General features: G+C 37.0%; 1 protein-coding gene across 4 annotated transcripts in view; it reads right to left on the reverse strand.

The window, feature by feature from the left end:
* Positions 1–24,395, reverse strand: part of LOC143035721 (uncharacterized) — a 77,563-nt gene that overhangs the window by 3,080 nt on the left and 50,088 nt on the right. The window contains exon 4 of one of the 4 annotated variants that reach the window (XM_076202614.1): positions 1,180–1,261. The exons of the other annotated variants lie outside the window; for them this stretch is intronic. Within the exon in view, the coding sequence (XP_076058729.1) occupies positions 1,187–1,261 (75 nt within the window). The 3' untranslated portion in view covers positions 1,180–1,186. The remainder of the gene's footprint in view (positions 1–1,179; positions 1,262–24,395) is intronic. 4 annotated transcript variants of the gene reach the window in all.

The raw sequence follows: 24,395 nt of genomic DNA on the forward strand, positions 1-24,395 counted from the left end.
GAACGTAAGTTTTTACTGTATGTTCCAGTAATGTATGACCGTTCATACTGTACTATACATCCATAAATTCTATTACCGTATCTTATAAAACACCCCTAAATCATTAATTATAAACATAACATTGTAAAATAATAACATTAATTTCAAATGAATTAAATTCAAGCAACATAAAGTGAGATGGTGGAGGAGAAGGAGGAGGGGGGAGGAGGAGGGGAGGAGGAGGAGGAGGAGGAGGAGGCAAGGCACGTTCAGTTTGTGCCATGTAAACAATGGATGCAGTGTCATGCGTAAGTATCGTTTGAACGTCTCGTACTACAGAGAGCGCGCTAAACTAAAAAATTCACTCCAAATTTTTTTCTTTTTACAATTTCTTTTTTACAGTCAGTTCAAACGTAAAATTGAAAAAACGTAAAACGAATGAACATAAGTAGAGGAGCGTCTGTACACATTGAAATGTTTGAATTGTTGTTAGCAGACTTATTTTGTCCATTAGTTCATCTATACATTCTTTTAGTATACAGTTTGTAATTCCGTCAGGTCCATGCGATTTTCTGACATCAAGGTTTGTTATTTGGTCCTTTACTTCTTTTTGTGTCACAATTATTTCTTTCATTGGGGGGAGCTTTATCCCTTTCCTTCATCCCAATCTTATGTACAGGTACTCCTCGTTTAACGACCTACTCGGTTAACGACAACTCGGAGTAACGACGGGCTTTATGACAGACCAATATTCGTTTAACGTAAATCTCCCGAAGTTACGACGTCGTGTACGATAATTAAGTTGGCTGAGGCAAATTTGTATGATGTTATAAATGAACTTGTACGGTGGATATTAGCTGTGAGGTAAAGTGTTCTGAAGCTTAGGTCTACATTACCATCCTGCAAGCTGCAAAAACTACCTGGGGTACAATATATACCGGTAGTGGTAAATTTTTAGTTTCGACCATGGGCGCAATATAGCAATAGAAAATTAATTATTAATTTTGTAAATTATAATGTATCAAAGTAATATGCAATTTTGTGAGCGGAAATAAAAAAAAGGTGCTAAAACAAATTTCGTAAGTAACGAAGTCATGTCGGACGAATGGTACACCATGTTTGTTATGATAGATGCCGATGTCGAGGAAATGAAAGGATGATAAATTCACCTAACCTAACCTGTGTTTGATAAATCATTACCTGCAAATTAAATGTCATCCGGCTCGTCCTCGTTGTCGTCGTCGTGAGAGACGTTGGCAGACGACAAGATGGCGTCCCGATCCTATGTTACCGACTTCGTTCATTAGCATATTTTCTTGTAGCATGGTATTTTTTACTTTCATTTCCGCCCACAAAATTGCATATTACGTTGATACATTTTAATTTACAAAATTAATAATTAATTTTCTATTGCTATATTGCGCCCATGGTCGAAACTAAAAAAATACCCCGGTATTCAATATGGAATGTCAGCATACGCGGATTTGGTCATATACGGTAATTTCAGGAACATAACCACCGTAAATAAACAGTAAACAAAACTTTAATGTACTGTATAAAAGAGGGAAATACACGAAAATAAAGATACATGTATTGCTGGACATTGTACATACAGTACATGTACGTATATGTATACACTTTCGCTTAACGACCAATTCGGTTAACGACGGGGCGCTGGTCCCAATTGTCGTCGTTAAACGAGGAGTGGTTGTATTTTCATTTGTGAATACAGATTTGAAATTTGTGTTCATAACTGTGTGTGTGTATTAACCTAGTATCTTATGGGAAGGGAAGCTATGCTTGTGATGTCCATTCTCTGTATCTTGCCATGTCCAATTTGCTCTTAAATTCGTCTATAGTTTTTGCACACACTATTGTTTCATCTAATTTGTTCCATACATCCACCACTCTGTTGGGAAAAGGGTTCTTTTTTGGGTCTCTTCTATGACTGTCCTTTTTTATGTTCCTTCCATGTCCCCTTGTACTTCTCTTATCCCAATTTAGTAAGACTTCTCTATCAAGGACTTCCATACCTCTTACGGTTCTGTAGTTAACAAGTCACTTCTTTCTCTCTTTTGTTCCAGGGTCGGGAATTCTAGTTTTGACAATCTCTCTTCATGTGGCAGTTTTGATAGTGTTGGGACTATCTTCGTAGTTGCTCTTTGAATTCTCTTAATTTTCTTTATATTCTTTTTGGTATTGGGTGACCATAGTATCGCTGTGTACTCCAATTTTTGCCTTATCAGTGTGACTAGTATATTCTTTACCACTTCTTCATTCAAGGAAGTAAAAGCCACCTTTATTGATCTTAGCAAGTTGTAGGTTTCTCCAACAATTCTGTTTATCTGTTTATCAGGGGACATGTCCTTTGTGATGATTACTCCCAGGTCTTTCTCAGATCCCACTTTCTTTGCTTCTTTTGCACTGATTTTACATTGTCCTGATATCCTTTTTTACTTTTTCCAAATTCTATTATGTTAAATTTCTTGATGTTGAAGTCCACTTCCCACTTCTAACTTCATTCCCAAACCCTGTTCAGATTTCTCTGTACTGAATCACAATCCGTTTCAGTACTTTCTTTAATAATTTTGCATCATCTGGAAAGCTCATGTAACTGTCCAAACCCTCGTACATGTCATTCACAAAAATAGCAAACATTATTAGAGCCAATATTAATCCCTGTGGAACTCTACTTATCATCTCTTCCCAAGTAGAACTCTTATCTCTGAGCACTACTCTCATTTTTCTTCCATGCAATAAGTCCTCCATCCATTTCAGTAGTTTACCTTGTATCCCTCCTATGGTTTCCAGTTTTCTTTATAGTTTTTTTGTATTTACCTAGTTGTATCTTTCAGGAAGGGGAGCTACACTTGTGGTGTCCCGTCTTTGTATCTCGCAGTGTCTAGTTTGTCCTTAAATTCATGTATAGTTTTGGCACACACTACAGTTTCATCCAGTTTGTTCCAGACATCCACCACTCTGTGTGGAAAGCTTTTTTTTTTTTTTTTTCTTCTTCTATAACTGTCCTTTTTGAGTTTCTTTTCATGTCCCCTTATAATTCTCTTATCCCAATATAGTAACTTTTCTCTATCAAGGGCTTCCACACCTTTCATGATTTTATAGATCATTAGCAAGTCCCCTCTTTCTCTTCTTTGTCCCAGAGTTGGTAATTTCAGTTTTGACAATATCTCCTCATATGACAGTATTGAAAGTGTGTGTGTTTGTGTATTTACTTATTTGTATCTTACGGGAATGGGAACTATGCTCGTGGTGTCCTGTCTCTGTATCTTACCATGTCTAATTTGTCCTTAAATTTGTGTATTATTTTTGCACACACTATTGTTTTGTCAAGTGTTCCATACATCCACCACTCCGTGGGGAAAGTGGTTCTTCTTCAGGTCTCTTCTATAACTGTCCTTTTTGAGCTTCTTTCCATGTCCTCGTGTTTCTCATATCCCAGTTTAGTAAGTCTTCTCTATCCAGAACTCTATACCTTTTATAATTCTGTAGATGGTCAACAAGTCGCCTCTTTCTCTTCTTTGTTCCAGAGTTGGTAATTCTAATTTTGACAATCTGTCTTCATAAGACAGCTTTGATGATGTTGGGACAATCTTCTTAATTGCTCTCTGGCTTATCTTAATTTTCCTATTATTTTTGGTACTGGATGACCATAGTGTCGCTGCATACTCCAATTTTGGCCTTATTAGTGTGACTAGTATTTTCTTGACCATTTCTTCATCCAAGTAAGTAAAAGCCACTTTTATTGATCTTAGCAAGTCATAGGTTTTGCAGACAATTTTGTTGATCTGTTTGTGAGGACATATCCTTTGTGATGATTACTCCCAGGTACTTTTCCGATTCCACTTTCTTTACTTCCTTTGCACCAATTTCATATTGTCCTGGTATCCTTATTTTTTCACTTTGTCCAAATTCCATTATGCTACATTTCTTAATGTTGAAGTCCACTTTCCACCTCTGACTCCATTCCCAAACCCTGTTCAGATCTCTCTGAAGTAAGTCACAGTCTGTTTCAGTACTTTCTTTAACAGTTTTGCATCATCTGCAAAGAAACTCATGTAACATTCCTCACCATCCATGTCATTCACATAAATAGTAAACATTATTGGAACCAATACTGATCCTTGTGGAACCCCACTAATCACCTCTTCCTAAGTATTGTGTTTCTCTCTGAGCACTACCCTCATTTTTCTTCTGTGCAAAAAGTCCTCCATCCATTTCAGTAGTTTTGTATTCCTCCTATACTTTCCAGTTTTCTTAATGTTTTTTGTGAAGTACTATATCAAAAGTTTTTTGCAGATCTAGGAAAGCACAATCAGCCCATCCGTCCCTTTCCTGTATTATATCCAGTAGTCTTAGTAAAAACAGATCAAATTTGTGGTACATGATCTTCCCTGTCTAAAATAGAAATGTCTAGGATTTTGTATATTGTTCTCCTGATGTTTTATTCATCTACTTTTTATACTTTTTTCATAAATATTGGCTACCATGTAATTTGTTGGGTCTTATTCCCTCCTTTATAGATATTATATCAGCATTTTTCCAGTCTTCTGGTATTTTTCCTTCCTTAAGCAACTTATTATGTTGTATATTTTGTCTATTAGTGTATTTACCTAGTACAGTCGAACTTCAAAAGCCCGGACTAATTGGGGGGAAGGGTGGTCCGGTCATGCCAAACGTCTGGTCATCGAAAATATTGCCCTAACACCCGTAGATTTTCATAGCGGTATACATATAGGTAATGTATGATATGGCATAGAAACACATAAGAATAATACTCTAACACTGTAATAATAACAATACTGTAATAATAATACTATAATACTAATAATTCTGTAATAATAACTGTAATACAGGCATGTAAATGTACTGTATATACAGTGAACTGTACTGAATTTCTTATTAAGTACACTGTAGATATCGGAAGGTATGCACGCGGGACAGTGGTGGCGGCCAGGGTTGCCACCTTTTCTACACTGCCGTGTAGAATGGGAGTGTTGCCATACCGGGGCATACATTTTTCTCGGGTATGTGCAGACTTTCATAGCAAGATATACTTGTCAAACTTTGACAAAATGGTGGTTCTAGTTTTTTTTATTCTTGAATGTATATAAGGCCCCCATGCCCTAACATATTCAGTAAGATATATATATATATATATTTTTTTTATCACTAAAAGAAAGCTGAAACTTTAGATAGAATTTTTTTCTACACAGTAAAAACGTATCTTTTGGGGTATAATATTTTATAAGTAACACAATTACCAATAAAAGTCATATTTTGATGTACCATTTATTATTTGATAACTAGTTCTATGATTTATAAACAAAAGTTTGAGCTTTTGAACGTTTTTAACAGCCCGCTGATATGTAGAAAAAAATTCCTCATGTCCTTGTGCAGTTGCCACATGCCACTATTTTACTATGTTTTGATACAAAATTCTACGAAACGGCAGCCCTGGTGGCAGCTTGACTAGGCCGGGTTTGAGTACACGTGTATGGCCGTCGCTGCCACCTACCGGACAAATAGGGAACTTTGCTTGAAAAGTCCACCCTTTGTTCATTTCGACCGGTCATATGAGGGTCCGGGCATTCGGGGTCCGGGCTTTCGAGGTTCAACTGTATTTAACTAGTTGTATTTAGATTGTGTTTAGATTGCTATTAAATTCGTACATAGTTTTTGCCTACACTACTGTTTTATCCAGTTTGTTCCAGATATCCACCACTGTGTATTTATTTACCAAGTTGCATTATACGGGAAGGGGAGCTATGCTTGTAGTGACTCGTCTGTATCTCTCAGCATCTAGTTTGTTCTTAAATTTTTGTATGGTTTTTGCACCCACTATTGTTTTTTCTAAGTTGTTCCAAGTTGGTATGGATTTCCACTCAGTGAGGAAATCATGCACCACACCCCCAGACTAAATCTCACACTTTCCTTGCCACATTTTTCGTTTTAGCTCAACAACTTTTATTCTTATTGTTATATTTTTCTTATTACTTCTTTTCTAGTAATACCATTTTCCTTGCCACTTTGTTATTAATTTATTATTAATTTCCACTACCATTTAAATAATTTCTCTGTCATTGAAACATGCGAGTTCCTTTACACTCAGAAAGGTATGCAAGCATATACAGTACTACCTCTCATAAACCGACGTTAATTAGCTGTGTTTTTCTGTTTTTCCACTATGTTTTCGGTGTTTTTGGTGCTGTTGTTTAGTGCATGCAATCACTATGCCACCCAAAAACCACTCCAAATCAACGGATTATTCACATCAACAGACACCGTTACCCCCCTTTTAGTCCATTAATGAGAGGTTGTACTGTATATACACTACTTCTAGCCCTGTAGCAATATTTTTTTTTTATAAAAAGCTTGTAGCAAAACTAGTCAACAATAAAACTCAGAATATGACTCCAGTCTTTCCTCTTTCCACCCACTTCAACTTGTGAGAATGTCAATATATATATATATATATATATATTAGAAGAGCAGTCTTCTTGAATACACTTTCTTTAAAATAATACAGCATATATGACATTGTTAATATTTTTCTTGAGACATTAAGTAATATATCTGTTTTTACATTTAAACCTATTATGAATTAATTGGTAATACAGGTAAACGTCGACTTACGATGGCATTAGGTTTCGATAGAGCCATCGTAAGACGATTTCATCGTAAGTCGATCCCCAATTTGTGTATCACTGTTCCGTGGTCACTGTACCTAGCCTACCTGTATATTAACCACCAGAGATACTGAATATAGCCTATTAAACATGTACAGTAGTTTATTTAATTATTTTTATCCTTTTTACCATATTCAAACACTATAATATGTATTTTCAGTACGGTACTTAAATCTCGCGGGCAGCAGCCAATGCCAGCCGTACGACGTGACGTAATAATACTCGCATCATAAAATATAGTCACCGCTTATATCGATCGTTCTCTCTTTCACCCGCGAATTTTGAAAACCACAGAGAATGGGATTTAGGGCACATTTGAGAGAATGTAAAAACACAGGGGCGACTACAATAAATATAATCAAGACGCCGATATGGCAGCGTCGCGAATCCACTTGCTCCTTATGACGCCTACGTGTGCGGCACCGTATGGAAGGGGTTAAATTATCATATCGTCGTCGTCGTCATCGTAAAGTCGAACAATCGTAAGTCGCGGCCATCGTAAGTCGACGTTTACCTGTACTTGGTTTTCTCTTCCTACTACAGAGAAGAAAATAGCGAGAAGGATAGAAAGTATTAAAAAGATGATTGCCAATGCCAAGTATTCAACAGAAAATATATACATACACACACACACAACAAAAAATGTAGTGAGGCTAAAGATAGAAGAGACAAAACTTGGAAAAGATGGAGAAAAAAAAAAAAAAAAAAAAAAGTGGCAAACATATATCAAATCAAGAAATGAATATGTAAAAATATGAGGGGATGAAAAGAGAAACTATGAAAAGGTCATCATAAAAAATGCAAGGACCAACCTAAACTATTTTTCAGGTATGTGAATGGTAAACTAAAAGACAAACAAGAAATAGTAAAACTGCACCACGGAAATATTGAATGTACTATAGAAGACGTAGAAATGGCTGAAATTAAGAACAAACATTTTAAATCTGCATTCACAATTGAAAGCACACAAAATTGGGAGGAAATATAGAAAGATCCCTGCCAATGAAAGAAATAACTGTGACACAGAAGGAAATTAGAGACCAAATAAAAAACTTTTATATCAGAAAATAACACAGTCTGGATGGAATTGCAAACTGGATATTAAAAGAATGCATAGATGAGCTAACAGACAAAATATATAAGATAATTGGTTACTCACTCAAAAAGGAAAGGTACTACAGGAATGGAAAAATGCAAATATTGTACCAATATATAGAGGTGACAAAGAAAATCCAACTAACTATAGACCAGTCTCCCTCACAAGCACAATAGCAAAAATGTGTGAAAAAATGATCAAAAGTGGATTAAATATCTGGAAGAAAAATATACTAAATCCAACACAATTTGGATTTAGACAAGCAAGATCAAGTGCCACAAACTTGATTTGCTTCTACTCTAGACTAATAGAAATAATACAAGAAAGGGACGGATGGGCAGATTGTGCTTTTCTAGATCTACAAAAGGCATTTAATAAAGTACCATGCAAAAAGCTATTAAGAAAAATGGAATCAATAGGTGGCATTCAAGGAAAATTATTGGATTGGATGGAAGAATTCTTGAATGGGAGAAAAATGAGGGTAGTATTTAGAGACAAATACTTGACCTAGGAAGTAATGATAAGGTTCAGTATTGGCTCCAATTATGTTTGCCATATATATAAACGACATGGATGAAGTTGTGGAATGTTAAATGAACTTTGCAGATGATGCAAAACTACTGAAGAAAGTATAGAGGAAGATTGTGAATCACTACAGAAAGACTTGAATAAAGTCAGGGAATGGGGTCAAAAGTGGGAAGTGAACTTTAACATCAAGAAATGTAGTATAATGGAGTTTGGAAAAAGTAAAAATAGAATACGGGGGCAATACAAAATTGGTACAGAGGAAGTTAAAAAAGTAAGCTTGGAAAGGGACCTAGGAGGAATTATTAGCAAAGACAAGCATATCAACAAAATAGTAGGAGAAACCTTCAATTTACTAAATTCAATGAAAGTGGCTTTTGATTACTTGGATGAGGAAATGGTAAAGAAAATATTAGTTACACTGATATGACCAAGACTGGAGTATGCTGTGACACTATGGATACCCAGTACTAAAAAGAATATAAAGAAATTAGAAAGAATACAAAGAGCAACAGCAAAGATGGCACCAACAGTCTCCAAATTGACACACGAACAGAGATTTCCAAATTGGAACTACCAACCCTGGAATAAAGAAAAGAGATCTACTATTTGCAGAATTATGGAAGGGATGGATAGAGATGATTTATTAAAGTGGGAAAAGACAAAAAAAAAAGATTGAAGAGATCTGAAAAAGAATAGCTTCCCACACAGAGTGGTGGATATCTGGAACAAATTGGATAGGGGAACTGCAGTGTGTGTAAATACTATACAAGAAATTAAGAACAAACTTGATGCTGAAAGATACAAAGACGGGTCACTACAAGCATAACTCCCTTCCTGTATAGTACAACTAGGTAAATACAAACACACACAAAACATGATCTGGCAAGATACATGAGAGAAAAAAAGAAAAAAGAAAAACAAACAGCAATAGCAATCTTAAAAGAAATAAAGGATGGTTTCTATATTTCTATGTGTATGGGATGGGACATTATTCTAAGGAAAAAATCAACCTCTAATGATAAAACTATAATCACAAATGGTAGAAGACACATCAAAAAAAGAACAAAAAAAGAAAGTAAGTTGGCAAGGAGCGAATATTATAATAAAATATTGATAAAAAGAGAAATGAGTGTTCAGAAATTAGAAAAAGAGAAGACACTAAAAAATGAAGCTAAGGAAAAAATGCGAAGAGGGAGACTTAAAGCAAGGAATTCTATTGAATGGTAATCAACATGAGACTGAGAAAATGGTACATCAGAATGAGTGAACCAAAGACAGAAAAAAAGATGGAGAAAGGAAAAAATTAAAAGTGGCCTATACTAACATTGATGGATTAATTTCAAGACTGAATGAACTAAATGATTACCTGTTAGAAGAAAACCAGACATAATGGGTATTGTGGAGACAAAATTAAGGGGTTTAATACTACCCATTGATGTTGGACATGGGTTATACAATTATTGGATTAAAAACAGAGACAAAAAACAGGGAGGTGGAATTATGTTCTTGGCCAAGAAAAACTTGAATGTGACGAAGATTACGGAGGGTAAAAGCAATATAGAACTGATCATGATAAAATTTGAAGACAAGGACATGAAAAGTAGAAAGTTTGTGGTGATTTATGTGCCCCCAAAAACAAGCTCTTGGAAAGAGAATGAGTATGTGAAAATGCTAGAAGATACAAGGCATTCATTAAATGAGATACTAATGGGCAGAGGTAACCTGGTAATTATGGGGGACTTTAACTGCAAAGAAATTTACTGGGAGGAAATGACAGTGAAAGGCGGAGAGGATCTGTGGGTTAATGTATTACTGGATATGACCATGGAATATACAATAACACAGTGGGTCAATGAAAACACCAGATACAGAAGTAATGAGCAACCATCAAAACTGGATTTAATATTTACAACAGAACCTGAAACTGTGGATAAAATTGAATACAAGACACCACTTGGAAAGAGTGACCATATACTTATAAGAGACTGAACTAAAAGAAGAAATATATAAGAAGAGAAATGAAAAGTATTGGAAAGGAAGATTGATGTACAACAAAACAGAATTTGGAAAATTAAAGAAATTCTTTCAAAATGCAAATTGCAAAAAATTCTACTTGGAAGAGACAAAAGTGGAAGAGAAATGGGAGATCTTGATGGATAATTATAATGAAGGAGTGAACAGGTATGTACCAAGACAAAAAGAAGAATGTACACTAAATGCTGGTTCAATGGAAGATGCAGTGAGGCAAAAGATCGAAGAAACAATGCTTGGAAAAGGTGGAGAAAAAATAAAAAACCCGAAAAATGGAAACTATATAAACTATAGAAATGAGTATGTAAAAGTGTGAAGAGAAGAAAAAAGTAACTATGAAAAAGACACTATAGAAAAATGCAAAGAGCAACACTATTCTATACATATGTGAATGGTAAACTTAAACATAAACAGGAAATGGTGAAAACATGCCAGGGAAATACAGAATTCACAGAAGATCTAGAAATGGCTGAAGTCATGAATAATCACTTAAAGTTGGTTTTCACTAGAGAGAAGGTACAGTATTGCGATGAAGAAGCAAAGTGCAATCTCCCCCCACGAGCGAAATAATAACACAAAATTAAATAAATATATAAAAATAATGGAGCATTTAACAAACCTTGATGTTAGGAAATTGCATGGCCTAGACGGAATTGCAAATTGGATTCTAAAAGAATGCAAAGAAGAACTAATGGACAAAATATGTAACATAATAAGTTGCTCACTTAAAGAAGGAAAAATACCAAAAGGCTAGAAAATACCAACATTGTACCAATATAAAAAGGAGGAAACAAAGAACTAACTAATTATAGACCAGTCTCACTAACAAGCACTAGAGCCAAAATTTGTGAGAAAATTATCGAGAATAGATGGGTAAAACACCTGGAAGAAAATAATTTAACAATTCCCAAGACAATTTGGGTTCAGCCAGGGAAGATCATATACTATCTGTTTTTCCTCAAGACTAATAGATATAATACAAGAAAGGGATGAATGGGCTGATTGTGCTTTCTTGGACTTACAAAAAGCTTTCAACAAAATATCACACAAAATATAGGCCAGATACAAGGCAACCTGCTAAACTGGATGGGGGACTCTCTGCATGGTAGAAAGATGTGAGTAGTACTCAGAGAAAAATATTCAGGTTGGAAGGAGGTGATTAGTGGAGTTCTGCAAAGATCTGTACTGGCTCCAATAATGTTTGCTATTTATGTGAATGACATGGATGATGATGTGGAATGTTACATGAGTTTCTTCGAGGATGACGCTAAATTGTTGAGGAAAGTAAAAACCGAAATGGATTGCGAATCACTACAGGGAGACCTGAATAAGGTTTGGAAGTGGAGTCAGCAATGGTAAGTGGACTTCAACATAAGAAGTGAAGCATAATGAAGTTTGGAAAAAGTAAAAGTAGAATATCAAGACAATATAAAATTGAAACTAAGGAGGTGAAAAAAGTGGGATCTGAAAAAGATCTGGAAGTAATTATCTCAAACAACTTGTCCTCTGATAAACAAATAAACAAAATTGTTGGAGAATCCAATAACTTGCTAGGATCAATAAAAGTGGCATTTATCTATTTGGATGAAGAAATGATTAAAAAAAATATTAGTCATACTGATAAGGCCTAGATTGGAATATGCAGCAACATCATGGTCACCCAGTACCAAAAAGTGGATAAAGAAAATTGAAAGAATCCAGAGCAACAACAAAAATGGCTCCAGCACTTTCAAAGTTGTCATATGAAGAGAGGCTACCTAAATTGAAGTTACCAACTTTGGAACAAGGAGAGAAAGGCAACCTACTGGCCATCTATAGAATCATGACGGCCACAGAAATACTCGATAGAGAGGAGTAATTAAATTGGGACAAGAGAAACAAAAGAGGACATGGAAAGAAACTCAAAAAACATAGTTATAGAAGAGATCTGAAGAAGAACAGTTTCCCATACAGAGTGGTGGACACTTGGAACAAACTGGACAAAACAATAGTGTGTGCAAAAACCATTCACGAATTTAAGAGAAAACTAGGCACTGTGAGATACAAAGGCGAGACACCACAAGCGTAGCTCCCCTTCTCATAAAATACAACTAGGTAAATACACACACACATATATATATATACACACCACAAGATTAGAAAGATGCAAACATAGTACCAATACACAAAGGAGGAAACAGGGAAGATACTACAAACTTTAGACCGGTGTCCCTCACGAGCACAGTAGCAAAAATATGTGAAAAGATTATTAGGAACAGATGAACCAAACACTTAGAAGAAAATAAAATAATAAACCCCAAACAATTTGGTTTTAGAAGTGGAAGATCATGCACCACAAATCTAATCTGCTTTTACCCGAGACTAATTGAGATAATACAAGAACGAGATGGATGGGCAAACTGCGCCTTCCTGGCTTTGCAGAAAGCTTTTGACAAGGTACCACACAAAAAATTAATAAGTAAAATTGAAAAAAATAGGAGGAATTCAAGGTAAACTATTGGAATGGGTGAAGGACTTCTTAACTGGGAGAAAAATGAGAGTGGTACTTAGAGACAAAAGTTCAAAATGGGAAGATGTAAAAAGTGGTGTTCCACAAGGCTCTGTTTTGGCTCTAATGTTCACCATATACATAAATAATATGGACGAAGGAGTAAATTGTTACATACATTTTTTTGCCGACGATGCCAAATTACTAAAGAGAGTGAAAACAGAAAAAGATTGCAGATTGCTACAAGATGACCTGGATAAAGTATAGGAATGGAGCCAGAAATATGAGATGAACTTCAACATCAAGAAATGTAGCATAATGGAATTTGGAAGAGGCAAAAATAGAGTTTCGGGAAACTATACAATTGGAAACAAAGAAGTAAAGAAAGTAAACTCAGAGAGGGACCTAGGAGTAATCATCTCAAGTGACTTGACACCTGACAAACATGTAAATAAATTATTCGGAGAGACTTACAACTTATTAAGATCAATGAAAGTGGCCTTCAACTACATGGATGAAGAGATGGTAGAGAAAATAATTACTACATTGATAAGAACGAAACTAGAAAATGCTATATCAATGTGAGCACCAAGCACAAAGAAATTAGAAAGAATCCAAAGAGCAGTGACAAAGATGGCACCCACACTATCAAATTTGACATATGAACAAAGATTGGAAAAAGTACAGCTGTCAACATTGGAACAAAGAAGGGAAAGAGGCGACTTGTTGACCATCTTCAGAATTATGAAAGGGATCGAAGTTCTTGATAGAGATGACCTATTGAAATGGGACAAAAGAGAAACAAGATGACACAATAAGAAGCCAAAGGATAGTCACAGAAGAGACCTGAAAAAGAACAGTTTCCCACACAGAGTGATCGATGTCTGGAACAAACTAAACAGTGAATGCCAGAACTATACACGAGTTCAAGAATAAACTGGATGTGGAGAAATATGAAAACGGGTCACAACGAGCATAGCTCCCATCCTGTAAAATACAACTAGGTAAATACATATGACAGTCTAAGTGACAGCGAAGTTTGGAACTCCAGGAAAAACTTCAAACTTCATGGATCTCAACAGCAAGGAAGTACCTGTGTTGTATTAATAGGAAGGGGGGTAAGCTCATGGTGTAGTAGGAAGGTGAAGAAAAAGGAGAAAAGGGGGGAATTACTGAGAAAAATGGAAGGAAATGAGGAAGGGGACGGACGGGCCCCGGAAGTCAGATGGAATGTCAACAAAACATGCGCAGATGATAGAGGTGAAAACAAAGAGGTTAGTAAAAATGCAAAAATTAGAAATATAAATAAGAGCAGCACAATGGAAGGTGAAGATAATTATTTCCATGGATTTAATGAGGGAGATGACTACCGTATATACTCGTCTATAGGTCGATCTCGTGTATAGGTCGACCCCCCATTTTTGGCCAAAAAATCTGGAATTTTCCATATACCTCATGTATAGGTCGAGTGGTTTGTTTTTGTTTTTGGTGCTGTGAGCATTCCACTGCCTTAATGCTTTGAAGTAGCATGGCTTGCCTGGTATAGCAATTGATTATTATGGTTTTTTCACTTCATTAATTCTGATGTATTCTGGTTTGTTTTTTCAAGTTCACTGATTTTAATATTTAATAAGTTTCACTGAAATTGCCATTTCGGCGGAGTGAAAAACTTGAACAGATTGCCAAGTACGGTAGATTACCAAGTACGGTATTCGGAATAAACTGGCTAGGCGTGTTTCGTTAGAAAAAAATTTAACCAACACTCAGAGTTAGTCTTGTAATCTCAACTGTGCGGATGATCAGGCTAATGATAATGTGGAGGAGAAAGATGATGTTGATGTTCCTATGGCTGATGAGGTTGATTCGTATGACGATACTCGACACAGAAGTGAGTGGGAGGAGCTGTTTGGTGGTGAAGATGACGCCATCAAGGAAAACGATTTTGGTGGATTTCAGTTAAAATATTTAGGATTATACCATGTGTCACTGTAACAGTAACAAGTTGGCAATACTGAACAGTTTGTTTTCGTGATGGTGAGATCCATGCATTGTTTTGGTAATGGTAACAATAACATATACCATGTAGAAAGCTAAATTTGGGTAAATTTATAGTTTCGACCAAGGGCGCAACATAGCAATAAAAATTGATTATCAATTTTGTAGATTATAATGTATCAACGTAATATGCAATTTTGTGATCGGAAATAAAAAAACAAGAAAGATGCTAAAACATTTCATAAGTAATGAAGTCGTGTCGGACGAATAGTATGTCATATTTGTTATGATACATGCCGACGACGAAGAAATGAGAAGTTGGCGGGCTTTTCAACCACTTAGCTTGCTGGCTATACAAAGTTCTTGCAGCTTGAAGGAATGCATGTATCTCCACTCCATAACATTCCTTCAAGAAAATGTACCTGGCGAGGTACTGTCGGAAGCACCGAGGCCGTCAATTGACAGACAAGATGGCGTTCCGATCCTATGCTTGTGGCAAGGTATTTTTCATTTTCACTTCCGCCCACAAAATTGCATATTACGTTGATACATTTTAATTTATAAAATTAATGATTAATTTTCTATTGCTATATTGCACCCATGGTCGAAACTAAACTATAAAAAAATAAATAAATAAATAAATTTGAGAATATCACAGCATTTCATTATTTTTTTTAAACAATTATGGGTACTGTAATAGTATACATGATATAATAAGCTCGCCTGTGTTAAGAAATTTAACAAACAGGTAAAACCACAGTATGGGGTTACCGTATCTAGAAGGAATTTTACATGTTTTAGTACGTACCGTGTATTTTATGTACCCATTGTTTACTGGTAGTATTTAGTAGGTAAATATTTTGATTTCTGAACCTAAAGAAAAGGTAAGAGTTCTTCCTAGCCTTTCTTGTCATGTCTGGATTTCAACCTAACAAGATTATTACTTGTGTATAGGTCGACCCCTAGGTTTTGGCCTAAAAAAAAATCCTTAAGATTTCGACCTATAGACGAGTATATACGGTACCTCTCCCGATTAGCAAGTCTATAGGAAAAACTAGAGAACATGAACAAACAGTGGGAGGTTTGATTCAGTCAACTTACACCAATTACAGTTGATAAATTGGAAGAACTAAAGGAGAACCAAAACCTAAATAAAGAAATAGAAGAATTAAAAAGACAGCTAAAAGAAGTAAAGGATGAGAATGAGGAATTAACGAAAAATGATAAAGAGAATAAAGAGTCCATAGCAAGAGAGGTACAGGGTTGGAGAAAAGTCCAAGAGAACAACAAAATTGAATTTAGATATAGTAAAACAACAGATGAAAGAACAAACTAAGGACACAGTTATCAAAGTGATGAGGGAGAAGGAGAATATAGTAAGAGACTTAGTGGATAAAAAGAAATGTATAATTATATTAGGGTTGGAAGAGAAGCCTAATCCAAATAGGACTACAAGAGTAAAGGAGAAGGAAAAAGTAAATGAGATATTTGTAGTTCAAGAAGATGAACAAGAAGCCGGGAAAGAAATTGAAGAAATATATAAACTAGGATAATACAAATAAGACCAGACCAATTAAGGTTAAATTCAGGTCACAAATGACAGCAGAGAATATCTTAGCAAAAACAGGAAAACTAGCAAAAAATGAACTATATAAACAGGTGTGGATAAAACGAGAGTTGAATAAAGAGGAAAGAGAGGATGAGAAAACAAAAAGAGTAGAAGCTAAGGGAAAAAAAATGGGAACAGAACAGAGTCAAAGAGAAATTCTATTGGAGAGTATTGGATATGAAAGTGAGGAAATGGTTCATAGCAGAGAAAAATGGAAGGGAAACAGAAAACACGATGGAAGTAGCGGAAAATTAAAAGTGTCTTCCACAAATATAGATGGCTTAATAACAGGCTTGAATGAACTGAATGATTACCTGAAGGAAAAAGAACCTGACATAATGGGAATTGTAGGGACAAAATTGAAAGGTCCACTACCACCCAACAGTGTAGGACATGGTGCATATAATTATTGGATTAGAAACAGAGAGGTAAAACAAGGGGGTGGAGTTATGTTCCTGACTAAGAAGGATATAAATGTAAGGAATGTCACATATGAAAAGAATAGAGTAGAGATGATTATGATAGAAGTGGAGGACAGGGATGGGAAAAGCAGGAAGTTTGTGGTAAATTATGTGCCTCCTAAAATGGCTTCATGGGAAGAGAAAGAACACAAAAATAAGGATAACACTAAATAAGACCATGGAAGATGGAGGAAGAATAGTTATAATGAGTGACTTTAATTATAAAGAAATCTGCTGGGAAGGGATGACAGTGAAAGGTGGAGACGACCTATGAGGAAATGTACTACTTGATATGATTATAGAACATACAATGACACAATGGACACAAGAGAATAATAGGTATAGAAATTAGGAAGAGTCATCGAGACTGGACCTAATAATCACAACAGAACCTGAAATAGTGGACAAGATTGAATATAAGACACCTATAAATAAAAGTGACCACATATTAGTTGAACTGGAACTGAGGAAAAATACATGAAAAAAAAAAAACAATATAGAAAGGGAAGATTGATGTATGGATTTTTCTCTATATAAAATAAAAGAATTCTTTCAAAAAGCAGACTGGGAAAGGATACACAAGGAGGAAACAACAGTAGAAGAGAAATGGAATATTTTGACAAAATTTCAGGAAAAAAAAAAAAAGATATGTAGTGTTGGTACCATACAACAAAAGATGTAGGGAGTTACAAGACAAAAGGGATAAAGCTTGGATAAAATGGAAGAAAGACAAAAGACCTGAAAATGGAAAATATATACTAGTTATAGAAATCAATATGTACAAGTGTGCAGAGAAGAAAAGAGAAAATACGAAAAAGATGTCACAGAAAAATGTAAAGATCAACCAAAATTATTTTATAGATTTGTAAACAACAAATTGAAAAACAAACAAGAATTAGAGAAAATATGACAAGGAGTTACATATCACTTGTCTATATTAAGAGTTAAAAAATCTAAACTCACAGAGGAATAATGATACTTTGTACTAAAGCTGTCCCTCTTTCACGATATTCCCTTGAACCTCTATTTTAATATTTCTATGATTCTACCTCTTCTGTATTCCTCTGTGGTGTGGGGAAAAGAATTCTGCCACTGTATTTCTTATATATGTCTTCAAAAGCAACTAAATAGAACAGTGATGACACAAGAAATCCTGCTTTATGAATTCATCCTACATACAAAAAAATGACAGCATACAAAGATCTGGGAGAACTAAACAAGAACCCTAGTAATTGGGTCATTAATATGAATAGTTGTAGTAAATATGCCAGTAAAAGGGAAGAAATGGATGGTTTGTGAGAGGGAAGATGTATGTGTTAACATTAAGTGAAATTAAGTTAAAAGGGAGGGGTGAATTTGAGTTTGGAAGTGTGGTGGGGAGGAAGTTTGGAGTGATAAGAGAGTGGGGGAGGGAAGAAGTGGCTTTGCTGATAAGTGATGACAGGAAAAATCATGACTGAGTGGTGAGAAATCTCTTCAAGGACATTGTAGGTGAAGGTGAAAGTGGGGTAGAACTAGGTTTTGTGTGTACATGGTCCTGGTTGTGAAAAAAGTGGAGGAAAGGGAGGTGTTGAGGGATTTCAATGCTAGAATAGAAGAACCAATAGATGGAGTAGTTTGAGGAAGTTGAGGTGCAGGATAATAATTTTAGCAGAGAGATGATGTTGGAGACATATTCTCAAGGGGAGATTGTGATAGTAAATACAGTATTTAAAAAGAGAGCCAAGCATAAGTACACATGGGTAAGGGTAAAGCAGAGAAGGGTGGTTGATGGGCCATTAAAGGATTATTCAATGGTACCCAAAGGGAGGATTGAAAGAGTTCTGGCCATTCATGTTTTCTGGGGAATGGGGAAGTATAAGATAATTCTTTGGTAGAAAGGAAACTGAGAATTGATGAAAAGTGCAGAATGAAAAGGGAAGGTGGTAGAGAAGTAGTAAAAATAAACAAATTGAACAAGATTGTTAGAGAAAGAAATTCAGAAGCTGAGAGAAGTGTGACAGGTGGTGAGGGATAAAGAGGAAGCAGAAATTGAGGAGCAATGGTTATGTTTCAAGGAGGGAGTGATGAAATATGTTTACTATGTTGGATGAGGATGATGGAAGGGAACAGGAGAGGTAGGGGAAGGTGGGATGAAAAGGTTAAGGGGGTGATGGAAGACAAGAAGCAAGCATATTATGATTAGTTGCATGGTAGAACAAGGGAAGTATATGATTACACACAAGAAAAGCAAAATGTAAGGTGAGGGAGGCAGAATGGGATGCCTTTTGACATGGCTGCCTCCCTTGTAGAGGGAAAATACCCTTGTTATATATGGATGTCCTATTTTGTAACCAATCTATGAAAGCTCACTTCTTCTCTTCTACAACCTCCTTTGCTTCCTCATCCCATCACTTACTACCCTTTCTTCTATTTCCTCCTGTCCTCCTTGTTCCACACACCATCTTTGCACACCTTGTGACTCCTTGAACCATCCCCATTTCTCCTCCACTCCTAGTTCTACTCTATCCTTTACTCCCTCCCACTCCTTTCTCAGCTTCTTCTTATACTTCTCCCTTTCTTCTCATTTAAGCGGTTCACTCAAGCACCTCCCTACCTTTTGTCCTTTTCCTCTTCCTCCATCTATCCTCCACTCTCAACTTACCTTCCACCAAAAAGTGATCTGATATTCCCACACTCTCTCCCCTTAGAACATGTACATCCAAAACTCTTCCTACTATACTCCTAGTTACCACTATATAGTCCATTAACACTATCTACCACCCTTCCATCCACCACCCTCTCCCATGTGTACTTATGCTGGACTTTCTTCCAAAACACTATTTGCTATCAACTCTCTTTCTAGACAGACCTCCACCATCAACTCTTTACTACCATTTTTTCCTGGAACCCCACACATCCCAACCATTCCATCTATTGGTTTATTTCCTACCCTAGCATTAACCTCTTCACTCCGGGGTACATCGCACATCTGGCAGCATTAGTTGCCCAATGTGCGATGTTGCGTCATAATAATCGCATTATAAAAAATAAAGTCAGTGCTCAATTGTTCGTTCTCTTTCACCCATGAATTTTAATAACCATAGAAAATATGATGAAGCCAGTTTAGAGAGAATGGAGGTTACGTAGGTACGACTACAATAAATATAATCAAGATGCCGACGTCGGCATCATCGCATACCCACTTGCTTCTCATGCCGCCTACGTAGGCGTCACCGTATGGAAGTGGTTAAGGACCTCCCAATACTACTACATTGACATTTCTCTCTAATCCCTCTATGCACTCATTTAAATCCATCCAGAAAGTCTCCCTTTTCTCTAAACTCTTCTCACTACCAGGCCCATATGCACTTACAAAAACCACATCTCCTTTCCCAGTTTCACCTTCATCCACATTAACTTTAAAGAATCCTTCCACTCCACTATACACTTACCTATCTCTTCACTTACTAGTATAGCCACCCCTTCTCTCCCTCATCCTCTCTTCACTCCTGAGAACCTCCCAACTACACTCCCAAACTCACACTCACCCCTCCCTCTCAACTTAGTTTCACTCAATGCCAACACATCCATCTTTCTTCTCACAAACATACTGCCCATCTTTTCCCTTTTACTCTCATCTGTACAACATCCACACAGATTAAAAGACCCAAACCTTAGGGTACTGGTTGGAAAACTCCTAGACCCTCTTATGCCTTTTACTTCTTTTTAAGGAATGTCCCCTGTGGGGCCACAGGGAGAAGGATGCCTAGTCCTATCCCTGTCCCATTTTTTGTACCCTCATATAATTCAAGTGGGAAGACTTAGTGGCAGTATTATTTTCCCCCACCACAGGGTTAAGTGAAGAAAGGAAATAAATATTCATAGAAATGGTACAGGACAGTAGCAAGGGATGGGAGAACAGGATAATGGAGGGGCAGTTGCAGTTTAATAAAGTATCATCATTTCTCTATGAACAGATTTCCTCTATCACAGATGAGAGAATTATATGAGAGGTACAAAGAAAAGAGAAGAGAAGTAAAGCATAAGATAGGGGAGGCAAAGATGAGAGTAGATGTGAAATGGGGTAAGAGTAGGACAAAATTTTGAAAGTAATAGATGTTTTGGATGGAAATTAAGAGAGGAAGAGGAGGCAAATCAAGTAGAGAAGAAAAGGTAAAAGGTGCAGATGGAGAGATGATAATGGAAGAGATGGCAGTAAGAGGAAGATGGGCAAAGTATTTTAGGGAGTTACTAAATGTGAAGGAGGATAGGGAGGGAAAGGTAGCTGCAGTGGGAAGTGCTAAGAAAATGACAGTGATGAGTGAGGAAAATGGAGGAGAAATAAGGAAAGATGAAGTGAAGGCAGTTGTTAAGATGATGAAAGAAGGTAAGGCACCTGGGTTGGATGTATGCCATGCAGAATGTCTGAAAAAAGGAGGTACAATGATGGTGGACTGGTTGGTGAGGTTATTTAATGTTTATTTTATAGAGGGTAGAATGCTGGAGGACTGCCAGTATAGTTTCACTTTACAAGAGAAAAGGGGACAAGTGTCAGTGTAGTAGTATCAAAGGGATCAGCTTGTTAACCACTTCAGTACGGGACTTAAATCTCGCGGGCAGCAGCCAATGCCAGCCGTATGACGTAACGTAATAATATTCGCGTCATAAAATATAGTTACCGCTTATATCGATCGTTCTCTCTTTCACCCGCGAATTTTGAAAACCACAGAGAATGGGATTCAGGGCGCATTTGGGAGAATGTCAAAACGCAGGGGCGACTACAATAAATATAATCAAGACGCCGATATGGCAGCGTCGCGAATCCACTTGCTCCTCATGACGCCTACATGTGCGGCACCGTATGGAAGGGGTTAAGTGTAGTTGGGAAGGCTTATGGGAGGATCTTGGTTGAGAGGATTAGGAGAGGAAAATAGGGAGTAATTGGTGAGGAACAGTGTGGGTTTAGGACAGGAAGGGGTTGCACGGATCAGATTTTTTTGGTAAGACAGATATGTGAGAAAGTTATAGGAAAAGGTAAGGATGTTTTTTTGGCTTATATGGATTTGGAAAAGGCTTATGACAAGGTAGACCGGAAGGCACTATGGGAGGTATTACTGATATATGGGATAGGAGGAAAGCTTTTAAGAGCAGTCAAGAGTTTTTACAAGAGTAGTCGAGCTTGTGTTAGGATTAGAAATGGAGAGAGTGGTTTGAGGTAAAGGTGGGACTTTGTCAGGGATGTGTTATGTCACCTTGGCTGTTCAATTTATAAATGGATGGGATGGTGCAAAAGGTAAATGCAAGGGTAGAGGATCAGGGATTGGACATGGTTAAAGAAACTGGAGGAACGTGGGAGGTAACCAAGTTGTTGTTTGCTGATGACACTGCACTTGTAGCAGGATCAGAGGAAGGATTGAGGAAGTTTGTGACAGAGTTAGGGAAGGTGTGCAAAAGAAGGAAGTTGAAGATAAATGTGGATAATAGTAAAGTGATGAGGCATACAAGGGGAGAATGTGGCAGTAGACTGGAAGTGAGTATTAAGGGAGAGAGACTGGAGGAAGTGGATAGTTTTAGATACTTGGGTGCAGGTGTGGCAAGAAAGGAGTGGAGGTGGAGGCTGAATGTAGAATGAGAGAAGCTAGTAAATGCCTTCGGGGATTAAAAAGTGTAATGAGAAATAGACATTTGGGAATGGATGCTAAGAGGAGAATGTATGAAGGAGTGATTGTGCCAACAGCACTGTATGAGGCAGAAACATGGAACGAGAGGAAGAGAGTTTGAATGCGTTTGAGATGAGGTGTCTGAGAAATATGATGGGGGTTACTAGGCTGGATAAAGTGAGAAATGAGGAGGTGAGGAGGAGAAAGGGGGTGGAAAGGGAGTTGGGAGATAGGGTTGATGAAAGAATATTGGAATGGTTTGGGCACATCGAAAGAATGAGTGAAGAAAGATTAGTAAAAGAGGTGTGAAATACAGAGGTGAAAGGAGTGAACATGAGGAGGTGACCTAGGATGAGATGGAAGGATGAGGTAAAAGGGGCATTGGGAAAAAGGAGAATGTCTATTGAGGAAGGACAAGGGAGGGCAGACGACAGGGGTGAATGGAGAATGGTTGTGTATGGATGATGCTGTGATGCATGAGGCGGAGTGGGTGAGGGATGGGGGGTGAGGGCGTGTGAAAAATAAATTGATGCAGCCCGAAGGGATTTCTCCCCGTCTTCTCCTTTTCTGCATGAGGGGATGGAGAGGGGGAGTTGCTGATTTAATGAAGCAGCCTTGCTATAGATAAGCTGTGTCTTGTGACACTACTTCTGACCCTGGGCAGTGGGCAAGATGCAGGGATGACCCGTCATCCATGTGCCAAGATAAGAGGGAGGGAAGGGGGTGGATGGGAGAGAGTATGTTGGGGATGAAAAGGGTGGGAGTGTTTTTTTTTTGCCTATGTGTTTTTGGCTACCTTCCTTGCAAGGGGAAAAACCTTTGGTATATGTATGTATATAAGGATGTATACATAATTCCCATAATGATATATTTGTTGAATTCTGTTGGGGTAGCACCATGTTTCTGTCATTTTCATGTGTTTTATGGGAGGGATTTTTGTTTCTGTATACAGAGGTCCAGGTTGGGTGGTTTTGGTGCATCCTTTCTATTAAGTTTGTAAATTGTTTGAGTTAGTCTTGTTGATTGTTGGGAACCATGATATGGAGGTGTAGATAAGGGTTCTCATGAATTGTTTGTAGATACTTGTTAGTTTCTTTATCTTGTCCATAGTCAGTGGTTGTGATGGATTTTTTTTCCTGTCAGGTCTTTGATATGTAGGCTTTAAGTTAAACTAGTATCAAATGTAAGGCCTAGAATTTTAGTTGTTGTTGTTTTTTTCTGGTGGGAGGGTTTGGCCATTTAGCTTTACTATAGGGTGTTTCTTATATTCATGGTTGTCTGATGTGACCATCACTGTTGATTTTTGGAGTGAAGTTTCCATTCTGTCATCTTTTTAACAAAATATCCAGTTTGATCAAGTACACTTGAGTGTTTTTTGTTGCTATTTTGTAATTGCTGTACTGGGTTATTAATGTCAAGTCATTTACTTATACTGGGATATCAACTGTATGTTATTGTGCAGTATTAATTGCACAGCAGCATGCAGCCAATGCTTTAGGGACTGTTTTGAGGGCCCCCTATGGACCTGAGCCACTACTGATGCTATTTTGGTACAACTACCCTTCTGTTATTTTGTTTCCTTGAAACAATCCTTTACCACTTCTTTGAGTATACTTTTTTCTTTTTGACTGTGTCCCTGTGGTAGGGGTAGGAAAAAATTCTGCCACCATGTTTCCAATACAAGTTGTAAAAGCCAACAAAGTGGGATGGAGTGATGGACCTAGGTATCTGTTCTCTGAAATATTTCCTTTAAGAAGTTAAGGCATAAGAGGTCTGGGAGATTCCCATCCAGAACCCCAAGGTTTGGGTCTTTAAATACATGTGGTTGTAGTACAGATGAGAGTGTAAATGAGAAGAGA

This window comes from Oratosquilla oratoria, chromosome 19, assembly GCF_046742065.1.
Source record: "Oratosquilla oratoria isolate Oo_2021 chromosome 19, ASM4674206v1, whole genome shotgun sequence".
Lineage (NCBI taxonomy): Eukaryota > Metazoa > Arthropoda > Malacostraca > Stomatopoda > Squillidae > Oratosquilla > Oratosquilla oratoria.